Source organism: Dendrobates tinctorius, unplaced genomic scaffold (assembly GCF_039654945.1).
Source record: "Dendrobates tinctorius isolate UK_male_01 unplaced genomic scaffold, ASM3965494v1 ptg000065l, whole genome shotgun sequence".
Classification (NCBI taxonomy): domain Eukaryota; kingdom Metazoa; phylum Chordata; class Amphibia; order Anura; family Dendrobatidae; genus Dendrobates; species Dendrobates tinctorius.
Genome location: NW_027361733.1, coordinates 33,526,009 through 33,546,271, shown reverse-complemented (window position 1 = coordinate 33,546,271; position 20,263 = coordinate 33,526,009). Strand labels below are relative to the sequence as shown.

At 43.4% G+C, this 20,263-nt stretch overlaps 1 protein-coding gene across 1 annotated transcript in view; it reads left to right on the top strand.

Annotated features, from left to right (window-relative positions):
* The window catches only part of NTSR1 (neurotensin receptor 1), a 287,502-nt gene extending 280,934 nt beyond the window's left edge, over positions 1–6,568 (top strand). The window contains exon 4 of the mRNA XM_073580933.1: positions 2,888–6,568. Within this exon, the coding sequence (XP_073437034.1) occupies positions 2,888–3,140 (253 nt within the window). The 3' untranslated portion in view covers positions 3,141–6,568. The remainder of the gene's footprint in view (positions 1–2,887) is intronic.
* Positions 6,569–20,263: the final 13,695 nt, after the last annotated feature.

Here is a 20,263-nt window from a genome sequence, read left to right as displayed (position 1 = left end):
GGGAGACCAACGATCAAAAAATGGCCCAGGACGTTTGAGCGAGATCAGCGATACCGGCGGGGGGGCTGGTCGCTAATACATGTCACACACAGCGATATCGCTGGTGAGATCGCTGTGGCATCACAAAATCAGCGATCTCGCTGGCGATCTCGCTGTGTGTGACGGGGCCTTTAGCACTCCTTGACAGCTTCTACCACACCAGGACAGATATAGATTGATGACCTTATCAACTACACATACTCTTAGAGAAGTAGGGTCATATCTGACTAATACATTCACACACTGTATCACGCAAGGAGAAATCAAATTCCCCTCACCTGCCAGATTTGGTTGGAAAAGACATTAAAAGCTCCTATAAGATGTCATTATAGACCTCCAAACTACTCTCAGGGGGAAAAGAGGCCAACATTATTTTTATTTATTTTTTATGCTTTCCTTCTATAGCGCTATCTTATTCCACAGCGCTTTACATACATTATCATCACGGTCCCTAATGGGGCTCACAATCTAAATTCCCTATCCGTATGTCTTTGGAGAAAACTGAAGAACCCGGTGGAAACCCACGCAAACACAGGGAGAACATACAAACTGTTGTCCTTGGTGGGATTTGAACCCAGGACCCCAGCACTGCAAGGCTGCAGTGCTAACCATGTTGTCCTATAACATGGAGGACTTTAGATTGATAAGATATTGTCAGAGTTGACATATCTTTTTTTTTTTCTCTTCACTCACATATTGTTCACAGCAAGACATCAGGTGTGCCAAATCAAAGTTGGTCAATGTCCCTGGTCATCCCTCCACAGGAATCTGGACAACCTGAATTATAATAGTAGCCACTTTTAGACAAAAGGGATGAGCATGTCTTATCCACGGAAGTCTATGGAGTTATGGATTATGTGAAAGTGCACAGAATACCACCAGTGGGTCATATCCCTTGACTAGTTTTACAAAAAAAACTTAATACTCACTGATATGTTGCAGTGGTGTTTAAAATGTATTAATGGCAATCCATCAATTGTTAGGTAACGTTTTAGTCAATACCGTGACCGTCTTCAAATAATTGGATTGTGATAGAGTAGGAGGCATAAATAAATAAAATAAAGCAGCCGTAGCAAAATGGGACCTCTGCGCCATCACACCGATGAAAGTCCCAATTTGCCAGCACTGCCTCATCCGATAAATAAATCCCCTATTCCATCTATCACAATCCCATTCTCTCAGGAAGGTTACAGTATTACCAAAATATTGACTAACATCTGATGCATTGGTAGCAATAGATTTGTAATAGATTTTAAACACCCTGTAAACATGTATATGAGTGCCTAATTTTTTTGCAACACTAATCATAGGGAGTTCTGGAAACATTTGTGCAATTGACTTCAAAACTTCAAAATAAAGAGTTACACACATCAACCTAAAGCTCTTCTTGTAGATATATTTGTCCGAAAACAACAGAAAGACCTTTTTTTATGCATGCACCTGGCCCGTGAGAGTAGTGGAGGCCCTATAGGACCCTTAAGATGGTGGAGGCCCAAGGGTGTGATCCCCTTCTGGATTCCCTAGAATCCATCCCTGAGGAGTATTGATATGGTACTACTCGGAATTCAAACTAGAAACTTGCTAGAAGTTTCCCATGAAGTCTGAACATGTGCCAGCTGGCAGATTAATTATTGAACAACCTCTGCAGTGACGGTGTTCAGTCTGCTGAGTTTTTTAACAACTAGAGGCATTGAAAACACTCCTATAAACTACAGGTTCAACACCACTGCACAGAAGAGCCTCCTTATTAAATCACTGAACACTTTTGCTGAGCCTGTGAATCGTGCCCAATACCAGTCGACAAGGCAAGGAGTTTGTCAAATATTGAGGAGCAACCGAAACAGGTGGCCAGCAGCCAATGTCGGACACTGTCATCCCTGTATTGTGCCAGTGTTTAGTAAATCAACTAAGGAAAATTGAATATGAACTAGGACCAGTGAAGAAGTGGAACCCATTTTTCAATCCAGCAAATATCCCACAGTGCACACTTATTACTGTTTTTTTTTTTTAGCTCAATGGCAGATGAGCAATGACACAGCGGTCAACATATATATAGAATCACGTTGAACATTTTCCAAACATCCACTTAAAAAATTTTAATTTCATTAATTTAATAAGATGATGGAATTTCTTCAATTTTCTTTACCCCTTCCTTGCTGGAAGATGACATAATCAGGAATTCTGTAGCAGTAAAACTCATAGCCTTGGTCAAACACAACATCGTCTTAACATAATAATAACAACATAAAATAACCTGTTAGATCAGTGTTTGACAATTGTAATAAAGCTTGGTGTTCAGGTCAATATCACATCTGTTACATGTAGAATAAATACATCTTAGAGGAAGTTTGGAACCACGAGGATTAGCAATACATTACCAAGGTTATGGTCAATGTGTAAGTTAGAGTCATTGGATTCAACTGTCCAGTCTATTGGTTGCAAAATTGACATACATTCTACACTTCTTTACTTTGTTACGGGGCATAAATTTGGTATGGACAACTATTTCTCACCTCAAAAGGTTCCTATTATAGCCACATGCAGAAGAGGTGGTCACACTTTGATGTGGCTCTACACCATTAAGAAATTGTTGGGTCTAGAGACAACCAAGCAAAACTATGTAGATAGAACATACCTGGGAAGGGCTGGTGTTTAGAAGGAGCCACGTAGGTGTATTGATGGTCTCAGGGCACATGCTCATTGTGAAAATATAATCTAGATTTTCCCTACTAAAGAACTTGGAGAAGGGTCTTTCAACACCCAGAGAGACATCTTCACACTTTACAAGCCCCGCCATCAAATCTAAAATATTATACATGAAGTAACCAAATTTTTTTGTTATTCACAGTGAACTTAATGACTTCTACCACTACTTCTACATGCTGACCAATGTCCTCTTCTACGTGAGCTCTACCGTCAATCCAATACTCTACAACCTGGTATCTGCAAACTTTCGACAGATATTTGTTTCCACCCTCAGTTTTTTATGCCCACCATGGAGAAGGAAGAAAAAGCACCTCGGTTTTACCAGGAAATCCAACAGTATCTCTAGCACCAACCACACATTCGCTACCCAGATCACCAGAGATACTCCATACTGAAGACAACAGAAAGACATCTTCCAAAACCTTCATAATTTGAGCTTCTAAAAGTCCATGGTTCTCATTGTCAAGAGCGTCTGGAAGATATGTTGTCAGTACAGGCACTGGAGACATCAACCTTCTTCAGAAGATAAACTCATTTATCTACAAATAATATATACATATATATATATTAAACCCTTCGCACAAAACTGTAACCAGCAGAAGCCATGTCGTCTCGAAAGTCCTCTATAGACCCATGGATGCATGAGTTATGAATATAGTACACATTACCGTGGTTTTTATGTGGAAGGATCTCTACCTGACAAAACTTGCACTGGTCGTAGTGAATATGTTGGGTGTTCTATTCATGATTTCTTGTAGTTTACATTACTTTTGGATAACAACCAATATGGCAGCCATTACTGCTTCCAAGAGGGTTAACGCTCAGCTTTACAAAGCATCCAAAGCTTATATTTGCCAATTAATGCAATAATGAGCATTAGAGCTTAAAAGTTTTATGTCACTAGGATTGAAACCAGCCTCGGTCCTGCTTGAGAAAAGCTCTGGTGATCAGCTTCAGGGAAAATGTAGCATAGCATGCTGACCATGTAAATACATGGACCGGAGAAGAAGTGCTAAATCTCTAAAAAGAAAAAAAAGTTCCCTAACTATGACAAGCCAGTTAGAGACCGAGTGTTCTCACATGGGGCAGAAGGACATTTGGGCCTATTTGGCTTCCGGGCTTGGATACAAATACAGCATTCACACTCCCTAGTCTCCTTCTGCTCTTTGTTAGTGATGTAGATGAAGGCACTCAGTCGGGGACCGATCACAATTTATGTCCATGTAATTTAATAGGATATAAGGAAATGTGGTTTGTCGTAAACTCCTTTAGCTAGACAGATTCCTAACTGTATGAGATGTTGACAACCCTCAAGAGGCTGGATTGGAGGCAATATTGTTTGTCACATTCCTGGGAACTCTTGGCATAGTCATTCTACAACATGGTAGGAAATGATTGAATTTTTTTGTATATTATTCATGAGGCTTTTGTTAGGGTCGATGATGTGAAATAAACCAAAAAGGACTGTGCGTCTCTAAACCTGAGGAACCCGCAGGCAAAGATGTTCTGTCCGTAACACACAGACAGATGGTGATAGGGTTTGCTGTATCTGCCTCACCAAGCCATCCATTACTGTGAATGCCAGAACTCTGTAAATAACAGCTGACGGAGTAAGTCTGGGACCACTGATCTGCACCCTCCTTCATCCGCTCTGCAAATACTAGGGGAAAAATTCATTTTGGTACAGTAAACAGTAAGCGTATGAACAGGAGGAAAGGATGTACAGGGGGAGGGTAAACCAAGGCGAATGTCACACTGCAATATTACTGCATCTTGTAAAGGTTTCTTGTGATACTGACTTCACTCTTTATAATAATGGTCTCCAAACCCCTGGTATAAAGAGAGTTGCATGTAGGCAACATCAGATGTGCTACACGTTTGAGACATCTGCTTTATGATATGTTGACCTTCCTCCTGCTATGACCAGTTTGATCTGATAAGACACAAAATGGTATTGGGTTTTAGAATGAGATTCTCTTTCAGATTTTTTTTTTTTTTTTGAAACTCCAAAAGAACCAATGTCATGTTAACAACTGTGGAAAAAAGCTTAGAATGCAATTCTAGTCAAAAATGTAGGAGAGCGATAGCAGCTATATTCTTAGATACATTGAAGGCAGTGTTATAGTATTTATTTTACAAAGGAACAGTATTATCGTAGTTATAATCTTGTAAATATGGTCAGTATTATAGTAGTTAAATTCTATTACATAGGGGGCAATATTATTGATGTTACATTCTTGCACATAGGGGCAGTATTACAGTAGGTATATCCTTATACATAGGGGGGCAGTATTATAGTAGTTATATTATTGTACATAGGGGACAGTATTATAGTGTTATATTCTTGTACGTAGGGGCAGTATTATTGATGTTACATTCTTGTACATAAGGGCAGTATTACAGTAGGTATATTCTTGTACATAGGGGGCAGTATTATAGTAGTCATGTTATTGTACATAGGGTGCATTATTATAATAGTTATATTCTTGTACATAGGGGGCAGTATTATTGATGGTACATTTTTGTACATAGGGGCAGTATTACAGTAGGTATGTTCTTGTACATAGGGGGCAGTATTATAGTAGCTATTATTGTACATAGGGTGCATTATTATAGTAGTTATATTCTTGTACAAAGGGGGCAGTATTATTGATGGTACATTCTTGTACATAGGGGCAGTATTACAGTAGGTATATTCTTGTACATAAGGGGGCAGTATTATAGTAGTTACATTATTGTACATAGAGGGCAGTATTATAGTAGTTATATTCTTGTACGTAGGAGCAGTATTATAGTAGTTATATTATTGTACATAGAGGGCAGTATTATAGTAGTTATATTCTTGTACTTAGGGGGGCAGTATTATAGTAGTTATATTCTTGTATGTAGGGGGCAGTATTATTGATGTTACATTCTTGTACATAGGGGAAGAATTACAGTAGGTATATTCTTGTACATAGAGGGGCAGTATTATAGTAGTGATATTATTGTACATAGAGGGCAGTATTATAGTAGTTATATTCTTGTACTTAGGGGGGCAGTATTATAGTAGTTATATTCTTGTACATAAGGGCAGTATTATAGTAATTATATTCTTGTACATAGGAGCAGTGTTATAGTAGTCATATTCTTGTACATATGGGCAGTATTATAAAAGTTATATTTTCTTCTTGTACATAGGAAGTAGTTAGTTGTTGGTTCTTGTAAAGGATACAAAGGATGACTATGACATGGAAAATAAACTCCATCATTTGTTGTAAAATCTATTTTAAATATCATTACTGACTGGAGTTGCAATTTAACCTTTTTCTTTGACACTACACTAACATAATGTACTTATTGTCTTGATATTGGGTTATTGTAGATTTATCTATCATTGTGTGCTATTGCGATATTTTTCATTCTGCCATTAGTTGGGGTTATTATGTTTTTTATTTCATTGCATTGACTTTTGGCTGTGGGGTAAGGGAGACTTGCACTGTGCATGCATGTAGCAGAACCCATATATTGAGCTGTGTTGTCTGATAAATATATCCTTACAAGGAGCAAACGATATAACCAATACAGATGTCTTGACTATTGATCCCCATAGCGGGCTGTCCAGGCCGGGCGTTCTCTGGTTATGCCTCACTGTACAGATTATATGATGTATATAGTTGTGATCCTCCATGTTCTGTTTGTGACTTTTGCTTGCATTTCGATACTTGCACTTTATTTCTTCCGCCCACCTTGTTATTTATGTCAGATCAGATGGGTGTTGATGTTAATAAATATGTATGTTCGGTGTCCTGTCTAATAAATGTGAGAGATGTTTGTAAAGAAACTGACTCAATGGAGACATTTACTATGTAGATGAAAATTTTTTTATGCTTCATTCATTTTTTCAGTACAGAGAAGACGTGATGTGCGCATCCAGCTGTGAAGATTTCCATACATATGCTTCCTCTAAGTGAAGACATGTTCTCCCCGTGAGCATAGAATTCCAGTAGTCTGTTATATGTCTATACACTACAACTCCCAACAATTCTATTATTCTCTCTAAATAGAACACTACAACTACCAACATGACCAGACCTCTGGATTTGACCATAATACAATTCAGGTACACATATGGGCGTGGCCCTTGGGCCTAAACATGGTTCATAACTTATACATAGCGCATTGATGGTCACAAATGGGGTTTTCCACTTTCATAAACGTGGCGCAGATGGTACTTGACCTCCTTGCGTCGTGCGGAGTTCTCCATCACTTTTCGAGACATCTTCATCAGCAGAACCGCTGACCTCAGTGATTGGTTGCAGCGCTAATTTACTGTAGTCATGACATCGCCGGTGCAGCCAATACACAGAGATTGGATTTGTGGGGAGGGTGAGTAACTTCTGTGTTCGTTGCTTTACAACTATGCAATCATTTGGACACCACTTTTGTGAATGAAGAAAAACCCTTCAACTAGAACAACTTTAAGAGACAGGCAAGCTGTCTTTTAGCCAGGACATGAGCTTAAAAGGAACGTGGCAGATGATGCATGCTGCCCAATCCACAGGCACCATGTATCAGACACCAGCTGTATGATTTCAGCTATGTAGGTTTGACTCTGAAACGCTGTGGCATTTCTTAGAAGAATGTACTTTAACATCCAGCTTCTCCCCTCCCACTGCCAATGACTGACAGGTCTCCCCCTGCATGCATGTATAGGGAGAGCCCTGTCACAGGCAGCGGGCAGGGAGAAGCTGCCAGGGACCAATCTTTACAACTAGTCACCCATGTGGATCGGGCCCTGTACAGCTTTTATAAAATGTTTTTCTATGAAAAATGTTGACTATGGTTCAGGCAGCATGGCATGTATCAGTTGTAAGGTTCCCTTTAATAGTTACACAGTAGCAAATGTAGATATAATAGTTACCTGTCACAAAGGAGGCACAGAGCTTGGTGGTTACAGTACAACTGATATAACTTATATTCTTGCCTGTTACACTTCAGTATTGGATTTTGGCAGTTTCAGAATAACAGTTGATACAGGGCATAACTTGTGTGGGAGTCACACCCTGCCAGCTGATGCGGGTCACACTCTCCAGGCCTATGCAATGCTCGTCACCACCAACCACAGAACCGATCAGCATCCAGACCATATCAAATTTTGGGCTCCTTCACATGTCACTGTTTTTTATTGTACAAGTGCTATCCATTTTTTTTCACAGATAACACTTATGTCTATGGGGTAGTTCACTTGTCCAATTTTTGCCTCGGACCGAGAGATCCGCACAAAACCATGGAGACACGGTCGATTTTATTCTGAATGGGCTGTCATTTTGCGTATATAGCTTTCCACTGGTGCGTGTCCGACCAGTTAGGATCCAGGTCCGACTCTGCCTTCATCTATTTTTAGGGCTGCTGACACATAGTGAGGTGAGCTACAAGAGTTAAGTACCATCCCGATTAGGGTACACCTTGTCGTGGTGGAATGGCTTTTATGTTTTTGTGATCAAAACAATGATAGTACCCTATGTTATTTACATGTACTATTACTATTTATTTACGTACTACAGGGTATTTGCTCATTTAGTTTTTATCTTATGTTCTGCTTATTAAATGGCCACAGTGTGATTACACACCTATGCATTGCACTTCTACCAAGCATATGCTCTGGCTGGATTTTTTAGGTTTTGGTCGAATCAAATTCGCTAAAGCAAGTTTATGGGTCCGTGAAAAAACAGATGCAATCCATGTGTTGTCTGTTTTTCATGGTCTGTTTGATAGGAGGAACTTGAGAAACTTCCATCAGTTTTGATTTTCATTCAAGCAAAACTAATGAAAGTCTCACCAAACTCTGCTGGTAAATACTGACCAAACTCTGGTCAAACTTCGACTGTTTTTAGCCTACAAGAAAAATCACTGACGGGTGAAGGAGTCATGACTAGAGTTGAGCGATACCGTCCGATACTTCAAAGTATCGGATCGGAATGGATCGGCCGATCTTAAAAAAAAGTATCGGTATCGCCGATTCCGATACCGGAAGTCCCATTCAAGTCTATGGGACTTCCGGTATCGGAATAAGAAAAATCCTGTTTTTCCCTTGTACAGCCTCTCTGGGGTCTGTACGGGCCTTTCGGGGGGCTGTGCCAGCCTGCCGGGGGGTCTGTGCAGGCTCCGGTGGTCTGTGCCGGCCTGCCGGGGGGCTGTGCCGGCCTGCCAGGGGGGCTGTGCAGGCTCCAGTGGGCTGTGCCGGCCTGCCGGGGGGCTGTGCCGGCCTGCCGGGGGGCTGTGCAGGCTCCGGGGGGCTGTGCCGGCCTGCCGGGGGGCTGTGCAGGCTTCGGGGGTCTGTGCAGGCATCGTCCGATGGGACTACAAGTCCCATCGGGCGATGCCTGCTACCATGACAGTGATTGACACATTAGCCAATGATGGGACAGTAGTAGTCCCATCATCCGGCTAATGTGTTGAATGTAAAAAAAAAAAAAAAATTACATGCTACATACATACAACATGCATACTACATACATGCTACATTCATACTACATACTACATACATGCTACATTCATACTACATACATACTACATGCAACATACATACTACATACATACTACATGCAACATACATACTACATATATACTACATGCATGCAACATGCATACTACATATATACTACATGCATGCTACATACATACTACATACATACTACATATATGCTACATACATACTACATGCTACATACATACTACATATATACTACATGCATGCTACATACATACTACATGCTACATACATACTACATATATACTACATGCATGCTACATACATACTACATACATACTACATGCTACATACATACTACATATATACTACATGCATGCTACATACATACTGCATGCTACATGCATGCTACATACAGCTGAAATTCCCACGCAGCAATGGCATAAAGTGAGACTAGGGACTTTTTTTTTTTTAAGTGGCGGAGGAATACAGTGCGGAAGGATACCTACCTTCCGTCATTGGATTCCTGCAGCCCGTAGAGAACGGCAGCAACAGCTGATGCTGCAGTTCTCTACCCAAGATCGTCGTGGGACACACTCGTGGACTGCTTCGGATCGTGGGTGAGTATTTTTGTGGTTTGTTATGTTAATATTTATTCCGTAAAAGACAATGGCTTCGGGGAACAATGTGACAAGTATTGGTAAGTATGTTACTCTATGTTATATGTACTGTATGTCTATGTATGTATTGTATGAATGTATTGTATGTAGTATGTATGTAGTATATATGTGGTATGTATGTAGCATGTAGTATGTATGTAGTATGTATGTAGCATGCATGTAGCATGCAGTATGTATGTAGCATGCATGTAGTATATATGTAGTATGTATGTAGCATGTAGTATGTATGTAGCATGCATGTAGTATATATGTAGTATGTATGTAGCATGTAGTATGTATGTAGTATGTAGCATGTAGTATGTATGTAGCATGCATGTAGTATGTATGTAGCATGCATGTAGTATGTATGTAGTATGTATGTAGTATATATGTAGTATGTATGTAGCATGTAGTATGTATGTAGCATGTAGTATGTATGTAGCATGCATGTAGTATATATGTAGTATGTATGTAGCATGTAGTATGTATGTAGCATGCATGTAGTATGTATGTAGTATGTATGTAGTATATATGTAGTATGTAGCATGTAGTATGTATGTAGCATGCATGTAGTATATATGTAGTATGTATGTAGCATGTAGCATGTATGTAGTATGTATGTAGTATGTATGTAGTATGTATGTAGCATGCATGTAGCATGCATGTAGTATGTATGTAGTATGTATGTAGTATGTATGTAGCATGTAGTATGTATGTAGCATGCATGTAGTATGTATGTAGTTTTTTTTTTTTTTTTTTTAACATTTAACACATTAGCCGGATGATGGGACTACTACTGTCCCATCATTGGCTAATGTGTCAATCACTGTCATGGTAGCAGGCATCGCCAGATGGGACTTGTAGTCCCATCGGACGATGCTTGCACAGACCCCCGGAAATCAGCACAGCCCCCTGGCAGGCCGGCACAGCCCCCCGGCAGGCCGGTACAGACCCCCACAGGGTGCACAGACCACCGGCAGGCCGGCACAGCCCCCCGGCAGGCCGGTACAGACCCCCACAGGGTGCACAGACCACCGGCAGGCCGGCACAGCCCCCCGGCAGGCCGGTACAGACCCCGGGTAGTCCACACAGCCCCCCGGCAGGCCGGCACAGCCCCCCGGCAGGCCGGCAGAGACCCCCGGAAGGCCCGAAATGACGGCGCATCATGATGCGCACACACCGCGCATCATGATGACGTCAGGCTGTCAATCAACTTTGAACTTCCGATTCCGATGCCGACTTCCGATATTTAAAAAATATCGGAAGTCGGTATCGGAATTCCGATACAGCAAGTATCGGCCGATACCCGATACTTGCGGTATCGGAATGCTCAACACTAGTCATGACACGTTCTAAGGTGATTTCCTGGATCACTGTGCTAACAGGACTATAGTTAGACTTTTCATATAACAATTGCCTTTCTATGAACAACTTTGAGACTGGAATTGAGGCGTAATTGAAGACGTAATAACAGTCATATGGGAAACAAGACCATCGGGGAGGGTTGGAAAATGTTCAGAGTCATATGGATATTCTAGTCCAGTTCATCGCTCATATCCTTCCCATGGGTGATGTATATTAGCCCTCGTGTCAATGTCTCCAGTAACCACTCTTTGTGTTATAACGAATACACAAAAAATCACCATATTTGTTGCACCCCTGGCTTCAAAGTTCTCAAAATAGGTGGCATGATGCCTACCCCTTAGGTACTTCCTAGGCTGTTGCTTAAGTCCAAGATGTATGGTAAACCCAAGGGTGAACATTCTGGAGAATTACAACTATGCACAGCCCTCCTGTCCCAGAATGAAGCAGAATGATGGCCAACCTGGTGGCCCCACTCCCCAAAATCCCAACCCTAACCCTAATCCCAACCCTAGCCCTAACCCTACTCATATCATCTTAGCAAATCATAGTTTCAGGACTTCAAACGATGAATAAATCTTCTTGAAAACTATTACCTGGCAAAGGAAGAGTTAAAAAAAATTCTGAATCACTTCACAATGTGAGGTCAGTATCCTGGGCGACTGACAATACCTTCCTATTGAGAAACACGTAGGATGCTTGCTTGTATTTCTATGTATTTATGCTGCAGTGTTGATCCAAAGCCATACAATGGATTGTTGTCACTGACAACCGCCCGTCATAAACTTCCCATGATACAATGTGGCCTGAACTGTGGGGTTTTGGATACACAATATTAACCTGTATGAATGGATAATAACAGACCAGACTGAACACCATGTAAAGATCGAGTGTGATGCACAAAGGATCACGTGTTTATTTCTGTTAATGTTGATGAAAACCAATGAAAACCCAAAAGTCATTATCTCAGTAAATTAGAATAATTCACAAAAAACACCCGCAAAGGCTTCCCAAGGTCCCTTAGTCTGTTTCAGTAGGCTCCTCAATCATGGCGAAGACAGCTGACTTGACAGATGTCCAGAAGGCATCATTGACACACTCCACAAGGAGGGTAAGCCACAAAAGGTCATTGCTAAAGTTAGAAGCACTTGTACTGTAGTGAATGGGAGTGAGCTGCAATACCACACATATTCCATACACAAGTGCGGTGCTGTTTTTGTATGAAAGCAGGTAAGTTCTCCCTATCTTGGGACACGAATACATAGAGCCCCTACACAATTCTGAATGTCTAAGGGCCGTTCAAACCCACATGAAAAAGGTCACTCCCAAGTCAAGCCCAGCGTCCACACTGCACCCTTCCATCTTATAAGGACACATAAGATGTTCAGCCTAAGGCCACATACACACACTCAATATTTGGTGCGTTTTTACCTCTGTGTTTGTAAGTCAAAACCAGGAGTGGAACAATCAAAGGAAAAGTATAATAGAAACATGTTCCACTCCTGGTTTTTATAAGCCTTTCAGGGCTTATCTACTGCATTCCATAATGCTGTAGATAAGCCCCCCCATCTACTCACCGACACCCATCGGGCCAAACCGCCCCCCCCGGGGGAGTATAATGAAACTTATTTTTCTTATCTTGCAGGTCGGACGGGGGGCTTATCTACAGCCTTATAGAATGCTGTAGATAAGCCATGAAAGGCAGCAGCCGCATCTTATATCGGCCAAGCCTTGTGACAGGTTCACTTTAAAAACATCTTGTAGTAAATTAAATTGTTACCATCTTATTTGGCCATTCTTGCATTAGCAAAGCCCAGAAGGCTTTCTGTACCTTATAAGCAGGTTGACTATTCTGACTGTTCTTTAGGGCTTCCTTGACGAAACCAACGTTGGACTCAAGATGTACTAATCAGGAGTCGCTATGTCCGCTCTCTCTGGCAGCTAAATCAATGGCCCTTTCTATGGATGCCCTCTCAGTCTTCATCTGTACCTGTGTTACTACCAATAACACAACAGCAGGGTGCCTCTCTTGACCACTTGTCCAATTGCCAAATGTTTGGCACCAAATACATCACATATATCTAAAGGTGTGACTTGAAGCTTATGAGCTATGCAAAATTTCCAACAGAGACCAAAACTATCAGAGGTGTTTAATAGAATTAGTCTTAACATATGGGACAAAGGGAAATTTTCTAACTCAGCCCCGTTAAAGTCAATGAGGATAAGGTGTAATACTGCACGCAGCTAAGGCGGTGGTCAGATTATGCTAATGACACTCAGCTCAAACTCTGTTAGAGTTTGATCTGAGTGTCATCTTAGTGTGATCCAATTCTCTCGCATGAGAAAATCGCAGCACAGGTATGATGGAGGAATTAATTTCTCCATTGTCTGAGTCTTTGGATGTTGGACTGCACTCGGATGACATCAGAGTGCAGTCCAGGGTTTCACATGTACCCAATGGTCCGATCATCGGATGCACCCGAAGCATGATGCGTTAGTCGGCGGTGCTTCATAGTACAACATTGGTCCAAATGCTATCCGATGTTACATGATATAGCACTCATCTGACTTATACATTTGTGTGATCGAGCCCTAAGAAATTATGTGGCACCATTTCAAGGAAAAAAATGCTGTGGATTTAAGCACAACTATACAGTTGTGGCCAAAAGTATTGACACCCCTGCAATTCTGTCAGATAATACTCAGTTTCTTCCTGAAAATGATTGCAAACACAAATTCTTTGGTATTATTATTTTCACTTAATTTGTCTTAAATGAAAAAACACAAAAAGAATTGTCCTAAAGCCAAATTGGATATAATTCCACACCAAACATAAAAAAGAGGGTGGACAAAAGTATTGGAACTGTTCGAAAAATCATGTGATGCTTCTCTAATTTGTGTAATTCACAGCACCTGTAACTTACCTGTGGCACCTAACAGGTGTTGGCAATAACTAAATCACACTTGCAGCCAGTTGACATGGATTAAAGTTGACTCAACCTCTGTCCTGTGTCCTTGTGTGTACCACATTGAGCATTCAGAAAAGAAAGAAGACCAGAGAACTGTCTGAGGACTTGAGAAACCAAATTGTGAGGAAGCATGAGCAATGAGGACACACAGTGCGTCACCCAGCTTTGCACATAGACTTGCCTCTGCACCTAGCATTCACATGGTATGTCCATCCACCCAGCTCTCCTGCTCTCCTGCTGTCTGTCTATGAAGGACACACAGTGCGTCACCCAGCTTTGCACATAGACTTGCCTCTGCACCTAGCATTCACATGGTATGTCCATCCACCCAGCTCTCCTGCTCTCCTGCTGTCTGTCTATGAAGGACACACAGTGCGTCACCCAGCTTTGCACATAGACTTGCCTCTGCACCTAGCATTCACATGGTATGTCCATCCACCCAGCTCTCCTGCTCTCCTGCTGTCTGTCTATGAAGGACACACAGTGCGTCACCCAGCTTTGCACATAGACTTGCCTCTGCACCTAGCATTCACATGGTATGCCTTTCAGCTAACCCCAGCTTACCCCAGTGTTATTTATGACCTTGTTTACTCTGGCTTGATCATATACATCTGGTCCACTCTTAATTGTCTGGCCAAGATGAGCAGAGACCACTCCTCTCTGCTTCACACCTGACTGCACTTAGTTGTACATATATTGCAGAGTACAAGTCTGCATAGACTTCAGTCTGCATTGTGATTGCTATAAGTGTGTGCTAGAAGTGTGAAGATTAATTTAAGAATTAAAACCAGAAGGGAACTGAAGGTAACTGGACAGTCACTGTAAACAATGTTTCTGTTTGTTTTCACTTTCACCCCAATAATCCTTCACTTTCTGCTAATTCCCCTAATCCCTACTCCTAGTAAGGAACTGTTCATCTCTTCTTCAATCCTCCCCATCCACCTCACCTCCGCCTCAAAACTGTTCCTTAACATACAATCCTCTGTCTCCAAACACAGACAGCCCCCTCATGCCCTCTCCTGCTCCCACCTGCTAACACTTTCTCTGCTCCTTCTCACTGCTGGTGATATCTCTCCAAATCCTGGTCCTCCTCACCACATTCCCACAGTCATTTCTACCTCCCATCCACGCTCTATCACAACCTTCCGTAACCTCTCCAACCTTATACCCATTCACCCAGCCCCCGCTTCCCCAGTCCCACTAACAGGAGCTCTGTGGAACGCTCGCTCTGTCTGCAACAAGCTTTCCTACATCCATGATCTTTTTGTTACTACCAAACTCTCCTTCCTCGCCATCACCGAAACCTGGCTCACCCCTTCTGACACAGCCTCTCCTGCTGCACTTTCGTATGGCGGCTTCCACCTTTCTCACACCCCCCGCCCCAGCAGCAAACATGGTGGAGGAGTTGGTTTTCTCCTGTCAGATACCTGCTCCTTCACCCCAATCCCACTGCCACCCTCTGTTACCCTCCCTTCCTTTGAGGTGCACTCTGTGCGCATCTACTCCCCCTCCAACCTCCAACTGGCTGTCATCTACCGCCCCCCAGGGCCAGCCACCACCTTCTTTGACCACTTCACCACCTGGTTACTTCATTTCCTTTCCACGGACATCCCTACTATCATCATGGGCGACTTCAACATCCCCATTGACACTTCCCTCTCAGCTGCCACTAAACTTCTATCTCTCACTTCCTCCTTCGGCCTCACTCAATGGTCTTCTACAGCCACCCACAAAGATGGCCACACACTGGACCTCATCTTCACCCGCCTCTGCTCCCTATCTAACCTCTCTAACTCACCTCTTCCTCTCTCTGACCACAACCTGCTCACATTCTCTTCCCTCTTCACTCCATGTCTACAATCCCCACCCCACAAACTTTCACACCCTCGCAGGAATCTTAAACACCTTGACCTACACTCATTCTCCGAATCCCTCCTCCCTCTTACAGATATAAGTTCCTTACACAATGCGGATGACGCTGCCGCTCTATATAACACCACAATAGCTGTAGCTTTGGAATCCGCTGCCCCACTTACACATACCAAAACTCGCAAAATCAACAGACAGCCCTGGCACACCAGCCTGACCAAAGAGCTGAGGCGAGCTTCCAGGGCTGCTGAGCGCAGATGGAAAAGATCCCACTCCAACGAGCATTTCATCGCATTCAAACAGTCCCTCACTACTTTCAAGACCACACTCGCCACAGCTAAACAAACCTACTTCTCATCTCTCATATCCTCCCTGTCTCACAACCCTAAACAGTTATTCAACACCTTCAATTCTCTCCTCCGCCCCCCAGCACCTCCTCCCTCCCCACTCATCTCAGCTGAAGACTTTGCCTCATTTTTCAAGCAGAAAATTGATAACATCAGGGACAGTTTTGGTCAACAACCCCCAGAGCCCTTCCTCCCGACTTCCCAGCCCTCCACCTTCAAAACCAACTTCTCCACCATTACAGAAGATCGACTCTCCACTCTACTCTCAAGATCACATCTCACCACCTGTGCACTCGACCCGATCCCATCCCACTTCATCCCAAACCTCACCACAGTCTTCATCCCAACCCTAACCCATCTCTTCAACCTATCACTAACAACTGGTGTTTTCCCCTCAAGCTTTAAACATGCCTCCATCACACCTATCCTCAAAAAGCCCTCTCTTGACCCATCCTCTGTATCTAGCTATCGCCCTATATCACTTCTCCCATACGCCTCCAAGCTACTGGAACAACACGTCTACCTTGAACTGTCCTCCCATCTCTCTTCTTGCTCCCTCTTCGACCGCTTACAATCTGGCTTCCGGTCACACCACTCCACTGAAACTGCCCTTACTAAGGTCACCAATGACCTCTTAACTGCCAAGAGCAAGCGACACTACTCTGTCCTCCTCCTCCTGGACCTGTCGGCTGCCTTTGACACAGTGGACCATTCCCTATTATTACAGACCCTCTCATCCCTCGGCATCACAGACTTGGCCCTCTCCTGGATCTCATCATACCTAACAGACCGGACATTCAGCGTCTCCCACTCACACACCACCTCCTCACCTCGCCCCCTATCTGTCGGAGTCCCACAAGGTTCAGTCCTAGGGCCCCTGCTGTTCTCTATTTACACCTTTGGCCTGGGACAGCTCATAGAATCTCATGGCTTTCAGTATCATCTTTATGCTGATGACACACAGATCTACATCTCTGGACCAGATATCACCTCCCTACTAACCAGAATCCCTCAATGTCTGTCCACTATTTCATCCTTCTTCTCCACTAGATATCTGAAACTCAACATGGATAAAACAGAATTCATCATCTTTCCCCCATCTCACGTGACCCCCCCTACGAACCTATCAATTACAGTAAATGACTGCCCACTCTCCCCAGTCCCACAAGCTCGCTGCCTCGGAGTAATCCTTGATGCTGATCTCTCCTTCAAACCACATATCCAAACCCTTTCCACTTCCTGCCGACTTCAACTCAAAAATATTTCACGCATCCGTTCATTCCTCACCCAAGAATCTGCAAAAACCCTAGTCCATGCCCTCATCATCTCTCGCCTTGACTACTGCAACCTCATGCTCTGCGGCCTCCCCTCAAACACTCTCGCACCCCTCCAATCTATTCTAAACTCTGCTGCCCGACTAATCCACCTGTCCCCCCGCTATTCCCCAGCTTCTCCCCTCTGTCAATCCCTTCACTGGCTCCCAATTGTCCAGAGACTCCATTACAAAACCCTAACCATGACATACAAAGCCATCCACAACTTGTCTCCTCCATACATCTGTGACCTCGTCTCCCGGTACTTTCCTGCACGCAACCTCCGATCCTCACAAGATCTCCTTCTCTACTCCCCTCTTATCTCCTCTTCCCACAATCGCATACAAGATTTCTCTCGCGCATCTCCCCTACTCTGGAACTCTCTACCACAACATATCAGACTCTCACCTACCATCGAAACCTTCAAAAAGAGCCTGAAGACCCACCTCTTCCGACAAGCCTATAACCTGCAGTAACCACCGATCGACCAAACCGCTGCACGACCAGCTCTACCCTCGCCTACTGTATTATCACCCATCCCTTGAAGATTGTGAGCCCTCGCGGGCAGGGTCCTCTCTCCTCCTGTACCAGTTATGACTTGTATTGTTTAAGATTATTGTACTTGTTTTTATGTATACCCCCCTCACATGTAAAGCGCCATGGAATAAATGGCGCTATAACAATAAATAATAATAATAATAATAATCTCAAGGCTACAAGTCCATCTCCAAAGACCTGAATGTTCCTGTGTCTACCGTGCGCAGTGTCATCAAGAAGTTTAAAGCCCATGGCACTGTGGCTAACCTCCCTAGATGTGGACGGAAAAGAAAAATTGACAAGAGATTTCAACGCAAGATTGTGCGGATGTTGGATAAAGAACCTCGACTAACACCCAAACAAGTTCATGCTGCCCTGCAGTCGGAGGGTAGAACAATGTCAACCCGTACTATCCGTCGGCGTCTGAATGAAAAGGGACTGTATGGTAGGAGACCCAGGAAGACCCCACTTCTTACCCCGAGACATAAAAAAGCCAGGCTGGAGTTTGCCAAAACTTACCTGAAAAAGCCTAAAACGTTTTGGAAGAATGTTCTCTGGTCAGATGAGACAAAAGTAGAGCTTTTTGGGCAAAGGCATCAACATAGAGTTTACAGGAGAAAAAAAGAGGCATTCAAAGAAAAGAACACGGTCCCTACTGTCAAACATGGCGGAGGTTCCCTGATGCTTTGGGGTTGTTTTGCTGCCTCTGGCACTGGACTGCTTGACCGTGTGCATGGCATTATGAAGTCTGAAGACTACCAACAAATTTTGCAGCATAATGAAGGGCCCAGTGTGAGAAAGCTGGGTCTCCCTCAGAGGTCATGGGTCTTCCAGCAGGACAATGACCCAAAACACACTTCAAAAAGCACTAGAAAATGGTTTGAGAGAAAGCACTGAAGACTTCTAAGGTGGCCAGCAATGAGTCCAGACCTGAATCCCATAAAACACCTGTGGAGAGATCTAAAAATGGCAGTTTGGAGAAGGCACCCTTCAAATATCAGGGACCTGGAGCAGTTTGCCAAAGAATAATGGTCTAAAATTCCAGCAGAGTATTGTAAGAAACTCATTGATGGTTACCGGAAGCGGTTGGTAGCAGTTATTTTGGCTAAAGGTTGTGCAACCAAGTATTAGGCTGAGGGTGCCAATACTTTTGTCTGGCCCATTTTTGGAGTTTTGTGTGAAATGATCAATGTTTTGCTTTTTGCTTCATTCTCTTTTGTGTTTTTTCATTTAAGACAAATTAAATGAAGGTAATAATACCAAAGAATTTGTGTTTGCAATCATTTTCAGGAAGAAACTGAGTATTATCTGACAGAATTGCAGGGGTGTCAATACTTTTGGCCACAACTGTATATGTGCAAAGCATGTGACTGTAATCCAATATATAATGCATGGAGTGAGTATTGTCTGTACTAAAGGCCCAGTCACACATAGTGATCTCGCTAGCGAGATCGCTGCTGAGTCACAAGTTTTGTGACACAACAGCGATCTCACCAGCGAGATCGCTGTGTGTGACAGCGATCAGCGACCGGCCCCCCTGCCTGTATCGCTGATCGCTGCAGGAAAGCCCAGGACATTTCTTTGGTCGCTGGTCTCCTGCTGGCCACCACGCATCGCTGCGTGTGACCGGCGGGAGCCCAGCGATCAGCTGGTAACTAATGTACACATCGGGTATCCAAGGGACGTGCGTCCCTTGGATACCCGATGTGTGCATTAGTTACCAAGTGCGCTGATGCAGGCCTGGCGGGCAGGCTGTGACTTCTGCTCCCTCGGGTGTATAGCACCAGCCTGTGCTATACACCCCCACCCCCGGGAATGGACGCCTACACCGGGCCACGCGGCTGGCCCCTGGGGGCCCCGGTTGTGCTGGTAGATCTTCTGGTTACGCCCCCTGCAGTGCGCGGAGGATTGTGGGAGGATCGTTCAGTTAGTTACCAAGCGCGCTGATGCAGGTACCTGGTAACTAACGTACACATCGGGTATCCAAGGG